Source organism: Sinocyclocheilus rhinocerous, unplaced genomic scaffold (assembly GCF_001515625.1).
Source record: "Sinocyclocheilus rhinocerous isolate Xijiao unplaced genomic scaffold, SAMN03320098_v1.1 scaffold315, whole genome shotgun sequence".
Lineage (NCBI taxonomy): Eukaryota > Metazoa > Chordata > Actinopteri > Cypriniformes > Cyprinidae > Sinocyclocheilus > Sinocyclocheilus rhinocerous.
In genome coordinates, this window is record NW_015630423.1 from 1,296,849 (window position 1) to 1,307,554 (window position 10,706).

Here is a 10,706-nt window from a genome sequence, read left to right on the forward strand (position 1 = left end):
GACTTATGCATTCAGAAAAACTGGAGCATCTTGCAATAGGTTATACCTAAAACTGGATCTATATTTTTGGATCTCTGTTCTTTAGTAATTGAAGAAAGATTTGTCTTCCATCAAATGTAGTATAAAATACAATAAAAAACAAATAAACCCAATAAAGTCATTCGCAGAGATGTTTGTGTACCTGATGGTGTGATGGTAGAACTTGAGCAGGTTGGAGAGTTTATAGAGAAGAACAGCACCGGGCTCTGCAATGATCACCTGCTCAATTCGGACCTGGTAGAGAAATAAAATAAATAAAAAATCTGATTTCATTATTGCCTGTTGAGTAAGTAAAGAGTTTGTTGAAATATTAATCATTCAAATATGTGAACTAGAGGTCTGCGCGGGACTGTTTTTGTCCCGCTCCCGCAAGGTTATATTCCGCACCCACCCGCTCCCGCTATATATTCACTCTTTGTTCACCCGCTGTCCGCTTGGAATCATTTTCTTCCCGACCCGACTGTTCCCGCTAAATTTAGATCTCGTTTCCAGAATCTCACTATAACAGAATCTAAATTTCTGCTACTGAAAGAGAGATAGGCTAACAAATAAAAGTGTAGTCTGCACAAAATTGTATGTTATTTTATTAGTCTTGTCAAGAGTCTTGAATTTATTGACTTTGACTTGAATTTATATGAATTATCTTAAGACACAAAATTCGTTTAATATTTTATGCAACAGTAGGAAAAAGTGTCAGAGAAAATCAAAAATGTTGTACAAAAATTGTATTTCTTATTTTTATTCGTCTTGTCAGGATACATTTAGTTTAACATTTACAACACAATAGCAAAAAGTGTGAGAAAAAAAAAGAGAAAAAAAAAAATGTAGGTTGTACAAAAATAGCCTATTAGCTAGGTTATTCGTCTTGTCAAAATACTAAATTCGTTGGACATTTTTCTGTTAACACAGTAGGAAAAGTGTAGCAGAGAAAAATAAATAAATACGACATCTGTCATTTAAAATTATAGGCTAAGCAAAATATAAACAAAACTGAGTTGAACGTCCTTCAAGGACAGCACATCCACACTTTGCTCCATCCTTATTCTGCTCTGTCACTCATCGATAACCTGCCTGTTCTGTCTGAGGGCCGTATATTTACCACCGGTACAGCCTGCTCTGAGCATCGTTAAGCACATGCTGCGCACAGACCCCGCAAATAAAACGTGTGACGCAGAAAGCATGCGTGCAGCGCGTGCATAACAGTCCAAGTCAATAAGAATAAAGCGCAGATATGCTGTTCTAAATGGATGTCGGGAACGGGATATTGTTAGACCGCCCGCTCCCGTTCAAATTACACCAGAGTTACCGACCTCTACCGCGTTTTATTCGGGAATTGAATCCCACGGCACAAAAAATCTGGTCGGGTCCCACAGTTCCCGCGGGAGAGCCGCGGGAATGCAGACCTCTAATGTGAACCTGGACTACAAAACCAGTCAAAAGTAGGACGGGTATATTTGTAGCAATAGCCAATAATACATTGTATGGGTCAAAATTATAAATTTTTCTTTTATGCCAAAAATCATTAGGATATTAAGTAAAGATCATGTTCCATGAAGATATTTTGTAAATTTCCTACCGTAAATATATGAAAACTTAATTTTTGATTAGTAATATGCAATGCTAAGGACTTCATTTGGACAACTTTAAAGGTGATTTTCTCAATATTTTGATTTTTTTGCACCCTCAGACTGCAGATTTTCAAATAGTTGTATCTCGGCTAAATATTGTCCTATCCTAACAAACCATAACCTAACAATCAATGGAAAGCTTATTTATTCAGCTTTCAGGTGATGTATAAACCTCAATTTCAAAAAATTTACCCTTATGACTGGTTTTGTGATCTGAGATATGGGACTGAGATATGTTGCAAGCAGAATTTGAACTTGGGCTGCCCATTTGAGCATTAAAGCACAATTATTAACCAACTATGCCACAGCTTCAGGCTGATATTTTTTGATAAAAGTTTAAATATCAGTCTTAATGACACTGTTTCCATCTCACCTTGAGTGGTCTGCACACTCCTTCAGTGATGTGGCCAACTACTTCCTGCATGTTTTCTTCAACCCCTACACAAACACAGCAGAACAGATTTATCTACAACTCATCTACATTCAGAAAAACAAGTATAACCCCAACATGAGTTTAACCAGCTCTAAAATGTGTGTGGTCTTCAAGGGTTAGTTCACCCAAAAACGAAAATTCTGTCTTTAATTACTCACCCTCATGTCGTTCCAAACATGTAAGACCTTCGTTCATCTTCGGAACACAAATTAAGATATTTTTGATGAAATCTGAGAACTTTCTAACTCTCCATAGACAGCAATGCAACTGAAATGTTCCCAGGCCCAAAAACGTAGTAAGGAGGACATCGGTAAAATAGTCCATGTGACATCAGTGGTTCAACCGTAATTTTACAAAGCTACGAGAATACTTTTTGTGCGCAAAGAAAACAAAACAAAACAAAAAAGACTTTACTCAACTATTTTTCTCCCTTGAGAGAGTTCCTCTGCTCGTAAGAATGCGTCGTGGTACTCTTGATAATGGCAGAAGATGGTAACTCGGGGGAGAAGAATTGTTGAATAAAGTCGTTATTTTTGTTTTCTTTGCGCACAATTTTCTGGGCCTGGCATTTCAGTTACATTGTTGTCTATGGAGGGTCAAAAAGCTCTTGGATTTCATCAAAAATATCTTAATTTGTGTTCCGCAGATGAACGAAGGCCTTGCAGGTTTGGAACGACATGAGAGTGACTAATTAATGACAGAATTTTCATTTTTGGGTGAACTATCCCTTTAAGGTGTGGTCACATTAATAAAATTTGGCCAATAAAAGGTCCACCGTCCATTGTCAATAGCTTAGAGATGTATGAAGCACAGCTCACACAGAAATCACTTTCAAAACCAAGCAACTTTCTGATGGTTAGTCAGCAAATCTGCAAGACCAACTTGGCTTCATGTGAAAGTTAAAATCTCACAGATTCCTACTGGAATTGGAACTGACCTTTTTTACAGCGCAGTTTTGCTAATATGACCGCACTTTAACAATGGAGGCAAGACTTCAGCAACTGTACAATGGGTGAATGCATCCCACTTGGTTTTCAAGAGAAATCCATTGATGTTAAAACTGACTTTCGATAAGTGAAATAAATGTCACTTAAACTTAAATAACATAATTAAATATGTAACAAATCTAGAACAATCAATTGACATATAATATCTTTAATCTTTAGATGCACAGAAAAAAGTTAAGTGATAAAAAAAATGGGGCACTAGTCAAATGTGACATGCCCAAATGTAGACAGATTTGTTCATATTGAAAGCAAATTAGTTCTGAACTAGAAAAGTTATCTTCCAGTGTATTCACTGTGTTTGTGCGGTATGAGATTTAGGTGGAATGACATGTACCTTGCACGGACATCGGTAAAATAGTCCATGTGACATCAGTGGTTCAACCGTAATTTTACAAAGCTACGAGAATACTTTTTGTGCGCAAAGAAAACAAAACAAAACAAAAAAGACTTTACTCAACTATTTTTCTCCCTTGAGAGAGTTCCTCTGCTCGTAAGAATGCGTCGTGGTACTCTTGATAATGGCAGAAGATGGTAACTCGGGGGAGAAGAATTGTTGAATAAAGTCGTTATTTTTGTTTTCTTTGTGCACAATTTTCTGGGCCTGGCATTTCAGTTACATTGTTGTCTATGGAGGGTCAAAAAGCTCTTGGATTTCATCAAAAATATCTTAATTTGTGTTCCGCAGATGAACGAAGGCCTTGCAGGTTTGGAACGACATGAGAGTGACTAATTAATGACAGAATTTTCATTTTTGGGTGAACTATCCCTTTAAGGTGTGGTCACATTAATAAAATTTGGCCAATAAAAGGTCCACCGTCCATTGTCAATAGCTTAGAGATGTATGAAGCACAGCTCACACAGAAATCACTTTCAAAACCAAGCAACTTTCTGATGGTTAGTCAGCAAATCTGCAAGACCAACTTGGCTTCATGTGAAAGTTAAAATCTCACAGATTCCTACTGGAATTGGAACTGACCTTTTTTACAGCGCAGTTTTGCTAATATGACCGCACTTTAACAATGGAGGCAAGACTTCAGCAACTGTACAATGGGTGAATGCATCCCACTTGGTTTTCAAGAGAAATCCATTGATGTTAAAACTGACTTTCGATAAGTGAAATAAATGTCACTTAAACTTAAATAACATAATTAAATATGTAACAAATCTAGAACAATCAATTGACATATAATATCTTTAATCTTTAGATGCACAGAAAAAAGTTAAGTGATAAAAAAAATGGGGCACTAGTCAAATGTGACATGCCCAAATGTAGACAGATTTGTTCATATTGAAAGCAAATTAGTTCTGAACTAGAAAAGTTATCTTCCAGTGTATTCACTGTGTTTGTGCGGTATGAGATTTAGGTGGAATGACATGTACCTTGCACGGTAACTTGCTTGAGCAAGGCTTCCAGGTGCTCCTTCTCTGAGGCTGTGGCTTGGTGGAGCCAGGCCAACATGTCCCCAACATACCTGGTTGGATGATTGTATGTATAAGCATAAACAAAGATAAAAATGCATGGAAACCTATACACAATATTACTTTACCCCTATAAAGGCTTCTATATCATATTTGATTCACAAATTTCTAAGGCCCCTAAATTTGCTTTTTCAGGCGGTTGATAATATGAAATTAAAAGGAAGAAGTAAAATGAGAAGAGCCATCTGTGTGCCCTCTTGACTTTGTCATTTGCTTGCTTTCATCACTTTAGGTTTTTCTTGTGCACTGGTTCACCAAGTTAAACAAGCCAACCAGACTGATCTCTAAGAACTAACTGCTCAAAATGCAACTGCTGCTTCAACATGCTCAAATGGCCAAAAAGCCAGACACAGGGTCCAACTTGTGCCGACGGTAAGGAACATGCAACAAAAAATGAGCAGAGACTCAATGACAGTCCAAAAATGGACAACTGTTAGCTTGTTGTGTAATGGCCTTAACCCTATAACCCAAATTATATTTTGTTTTTTACATGTATGCTTGGATATGCATATAGTGTACAAGATGCAAATTTCCTCATCATCATAGTATGTGCACAGTCAGATCTTCTTAATTATACAATGTACGCTCAACAAACTACTGAAGACGACAACAATAGACACCCACATGGAAGAGTGCTTGTGTGAGGGAACTAAAAGATACTTGCAACTCTAGTTTAATCAAATACAAAGCCATTTTGAACTCTAGTGCATGTGTTGAGTGCTTGTGTTCATGTGCGCATCAAATTGTGTATATTTTAAGCATATAATGTGATGGAAACATCATTAAAAACAGCTTGGTGCTGAATTGCACAGTCAGGAACTGAATGGCTAGATGAATAATTATTTGGAATGTCTTCTAGATTTGTAGTTACATCTAATAGAGTTATAGATTTCCTGAGATTTGAGGCCATCACACAGTCAGCTATCATTACGTCGGCTCCATATCCTTTAATACCGGACAGCGGGGGAAAGTGCTGTTCTGAGAACCACTGCTTCCCACTTTTATCGACGTTCTGCCAAGAACCTCATGTTCTCTCCTCAGGTTCCAAACGGGATGGGGAGAGGAGGGCACTCGAAAGCTTGACGGGGTGCTGGCCAGGAGCGCGTGCGACAATCCATAGATCTCAACAGCCGACCTTTTGTTGAACCTGCACTAAGTAATTCTCTGAAAGAGGAAGCACTTCCCTGAAAGAATCAGGTTGGGTTTAATGTGCTTAGACACTGAATTGGATTTTCAGCTTCGGGAGATGTGGCACATAGAGGAGCTGCATGGTGGCTCTGTGTGTGAAGACGTTAATCAACAATGGAAAGGCTTTTAGCTGCTAACAACGGTGTGACCCTCAAAATGACCCCACCAATTATAGCGGTTTGAAGTGATTATTTTTAGCGCACAGAAGAGAAAATGTCATCCATTGTCTTTCCGCAAGCTTTTGAATGGAATTATTGGGTGGGAGGGTTGGGATGTGCACTTGTCGTAGACTCTACCTCATCGGATCATGAGAGTGCATCTCTATGGGTCTCGGGGTACCGCCCGGTCCTCCGCGGGTCAGGGCGTCGATAAAGCCTCGAACCACGGCAGACCGCCGAGCTGTTCCAAATTCATCCAGTGTGTACCTGAGAGAATGAAAACAGAGTGAGAATTAAATATGAATTCAAGAGATCATGGTATGTCTGGTTAGCATGGCCCCGCTAGCTCATTAGTCGATGTAAATACACGCTCTGCAGGCAAAAACGATCTTTCTGTATGAAAGCCATTTAAAATGAGATGTTTTTCCAAAAAAATATTCTTTTTCAAAGCCACATACAGTATATATTGCTGTTTTACTAATGTCAATGATTTAGCAGTGCCTGAAATAAATAGGTAATTATGTAAAATAAATTGGTAATAATGTACAATTTTCCATTGTTCTTTTAAACTTTTTTCTCTGTGAATTTATTTTTCAAAAAACCTTTCAAATAAATGCAGTCTGGGTCAGCAAAACACATTTCTTAAAATAAACAAATAAATAAATTCAAAAAATACAAATGTATTAGTTTATTATTTATTATCAATATATATCCAGGTTTTCCTGCTTTTTATTCCTAGTTCTAGCTTATTTAAATGCTTGTTTTGTCTTTGTTAAGTCATCTTAAGGCCCCCTGGCTGAGAACCAGTTCTGTGAGTTCTGAGGTCTCATAAGCAAAGATGGCAAGATTTCAAATCTTGCACTTCCGAGGGTCCTACTGCAGACCTCCTTGAATGACTTTAGAGATGCAACAACTTTGAACACAATAGCACATGCATATTATCATAATCCTACAATTTGACAGGGCATCCTTAAGACTAGTTGATTTAAAAAAATGTCATTTTGTACATCTCTAGTATAAATAAGATTAAATAGGCCATGAAACATAACAGACATAGCAAGACCTTCGGAACAGCCACTGAAATCAGAAAGAGAAAAATACTTTACGTTAGAGACACCCAGGGTCACACACACACACACAGACAAAAACAATGGAGGGCCCCGTTTGCAGTTAGGAAACGTGGCTGTGTTTTGATCTACGGGCTGAGAACGGCCCTGTGCAGACTAAACAGTAGTGACCGCAGCAGCCAGAGAAAAAGGGAGGAGAGGAGGGATGTAGAAGTTTGGCATGGATTCCAGGAACTCTGGAGGCCCTGTCCTCTCACTCTTTCTCCTCTGGCCTTGGATTCCCATAGATAAAAAGGGGAAGTGAGAGTGCAGGACAAAAGACAGGGGCACACAAACACAAAGAGTGAGAGAGAACAAGAAAACATAAACGTGTGTGAGAAAAAAACCCTACAGAAACACAGAAAGGAAATGCGCGAGCCAGTGTTTAAATGTATGAAGGTACTGCAGCACCTTGGTTAACAGTATGGTCTATGAAAAGATAAACTGAAGTGTTACAAATGGTAGAAATACCAAACAGTGAGAGAAACTGAATATTTTGGAACTACTGAAAGATGCTTTCACAGATTGTCAGCACAGGAAGTATCGACAAGGAAATGAGATGAAATATGACAACTGCGTAACTTTGCAAAAATGTGACACTAAATATTTACTTTGTCTAAAGCAGGGTTTCCCATTAAAATAAGCAAATGGGGCTGCACAATTATTTAAATTAAAACTCAAATAGTAATATACAGTGCCTTGTGAAAGTATTCATACCCCTTAATTTTTTTTCAAATTTTGTTATGTTGCTGCCTTATGTTAAACTGCTCTAAATTACTTTTTTTCCCCACATCAATCTACACTCCATACACCATACTAACAAAGCAAAAACAGAATTGTCACAACTTCATACATTTATTAAAAATACAAAACTGAAATATGTATATATTTCATTAATATATACATATTTATATACATATATACATATACAATATATATATAATTAAATATTTTGCTGAAGCACTTTTACAGTCTCAAGTCTTTTTTGTTTAATGCGACAAGCTTATTGGCAATCAGCATTTGGCAATTATCTGCAATTCTTCTCCTCATCTCTTCACCTCTCAAGCTCTGTCAGGTTGGATGGGGGCAGATGCACATTTTCAGGTTTCTCCAGAAATATTTGATTGGGTTCAATCCCAGGCTGTGGCTGGGCCACTCAAGGACATTCACAGAGTTGTCTATAAGCCACTCTTGCTGTATGCTTACGGTCATTGTCCTGTTGGAAGGTGAACCTTCTGCCTTATCTGAGGTTCTGAATGCTCTGGGCTGGGTTTTCATTAAGGCTATCTCTATATTTTGCTGCACTGAGCGTTCCTTCTACTCTGACGAGTCCCTCAGTCCCTGCCGCTGAAAAACAGCCCCACAGCATGAGGTTGCTACCAGCACACTTTACTTTTGGAATGGTACTCTGCAGGTGATGAGCAGAGCTGGTTTCCTTCAAACATGCTGCAAACATGATAGAACTGAGGTTCATCAGACCAGAGAATCTTGTTTCTCAGAGTCTGAGGGTCCTTTAGGTGCTTTTTCGTAAATTCCAAGTGTGTTTTCATGTGTCTTAACTGAAGAGAGGATTAAGTCTTGCCACACCGCCATAAAGCCCAGATCGGTGGAGTGTTGCAGTGATGTTTGTCCTTCTGTAGATTTTTCCTATCTCCACATATGATCATGGAGCTCAACTAGAGTGACCATCAGGTTCTTGGTCACCACATTAACCGAAGCCCTTCTCCATCAGTTGCTCAGTTTGGCCAGGAGGCCTGCTCTAGGAAGAGTCCTGGCTGTCTCAAACATCTTCCATTAAGGGTAACAGAGACTTCTGTGCTTCTGTGAACCTTCAATGAAGCAGAATTTTTTTCTGAACTCTTCCACAGATGTGTGGCTTGACGCAAACCTGTTTCTGAGCTCTACAGGCAGCTCTTTTGACCTCAGGGCTTGGTTTTTGCTCTGATATGCATTATCAGCTGTTAGACCTTTTATTAAGTAACATCTACATGCAATAGAATGCTCCTGAGCTAAATTTCAACTGTCCCAGATATACTGTATATACTTATGCAATGGAATCATTTTAGTTTTTTGTTTTTAATAAATTTGCAAAGATGTTAAAAAACATTTTTTTGCTTTACCATTATGGTGTATGGAGTGTAGAATGGACTGTCATGTGGAAAAACATTTTTTTAAAGCAGTTTAACATAAGGCAGCAACATAACAAAATGTGAAAAAAATGAAGGGGCATGAATACTTTCGCAAGGCACTGTATATTATGAAAATTCTAAATATCAAAATAAAAAATTTCCAATTTAATTAAAGAAGTCTATACAGCAGTCTTTTTGCTGTGTGTTTCAGTGTAAAGAGTGGTACTGTGTTCATTTACACAGTGTTTTCAGAGCAGCTCAGTTCACAGAAGGGGTATGCGATAGAGCTGCATGATTCTGGATAAATTGAGAATCACGATTTTTTGTCTCAAATAGAGATCACGATTCTCCCACGATTCTGAACTTAACAAATTAATGCGTAATTTACAAAAGGCTGTGACAAAATATTAATTGCTGCAGTCAGTTTAAAAGTGTTGAATTAGTTTAATTTTTAATGGTTACAAATTTAAATATATAAAATATTTGTATATTTATATATACAGATTTGAATGTTCAGGTAGGACTTTTTCAAAGGTTTAACAGACACAGACGAATCGTTGTCATTGAGAAATTAGATTGCGTGGGTGTTTGAATCGAGATCGCAACCTTTTAACGATTAATCATGCAGCTCTAGTGTGCGATATCACAATTTTTAATTGTGGATGATTAAAATGTTTCAACAATCTGCTTTTGAAGAAATATCGTAGTATCGTGCTATAGCGCACATTCTATCAGTTGCAGTTCTGGCGCCTCCGTCCCAATATACTGTACAAAGCGACATACATCAAATGTTAACTCAGCGGTAGAGTTAAACTCACGGGACACTGCATTTAATCGTAATCACAAAAGTACATTATTGCATGTGCTTTAACCTTTTAAGCCCTGAGGGCATTTTTGCATCACTGAAGTTGATGTTTTTTGTGAGTGACATACACAAAAATAATGACTCATAACTCGAAGACTGTAGCAAGGAGAGTCAAAAGGTTGGTATCGTTTGATAGGAAACTTTCTCTATTTTCAGGGAGAAATATTTCATTTGGACATCCTCCTGCTGAGAAATAGCTGAGAAAATGTAAGAAAATGTTGGGTGTTCAAGATAAATTTTTCATATCGGTCTTATTTGACATTCAATATCTCAGAAAAAAATAAGGTAGGAGGAAAATTCTTTTTTGATGATGTTCCCCAGCATGTTAGCTGTATTTGTTTCAATTTTGTGGTGACAGCATAAAGTATCCAAAAGTTACAGTATTTTGTAACAAAATAGGCCTTTTTTTAGCTCTTGACTCCCTGAAGGCATTTTTAAAACTGTTGTTTTCTGAGTGCCATACACAAAAATAATGACTCATAACTCCAAGACCGTAGCAAGGAGAGTCAAAAGGTAGGCATTGTTTGATAGAAATCTTTCTATATTTTTAGGGGGAAAAAAACTTTGCATTTGAATATTCTCATTTTGAGAAATAGGTGATAAAATGTCAGAAAAATTAGTGTGGTCAAGGGAAATTTTTCATATTCTTATTTGACGTTCAATATCTCATGAAA

The 10,706-nt window shown here is 37.6% G+C and overlaps 1 protein-coding gene across 1 annotated transcript in view; it reads right to left on the minus strand.

Moving 5' to 3' along the window:
* The window catches only part of LOC107740391 (conserved oligomeric Golgi complex subunit 6-like), a 54,012-nt gene that overhangs the window by 14,690 nt on the left and 28,616 nt on the right, over positions 1-10,706 (minus strand). The window contains exons 7-10 of the mRNA XM_016552818.1: positions 6,071-6,199; positions 4,488-4,579; positions 2,041-2,105; positions 182-273 (exon numbers count right to left, since the gene is read on the minus strand). Of these exons, the coding sequence (XP_016408304.1) occupies positions 182-273; positions 2,041-2,105; positions 4,488-4,579; positions 6,071-6,199 (378 nt within the window). The remainder of the gene's footprint in view (positions 1-181; positions 274-2,040; positions 2,106-4,487; positions 4,580-6,070; positions 6,200-10,706) is intronic.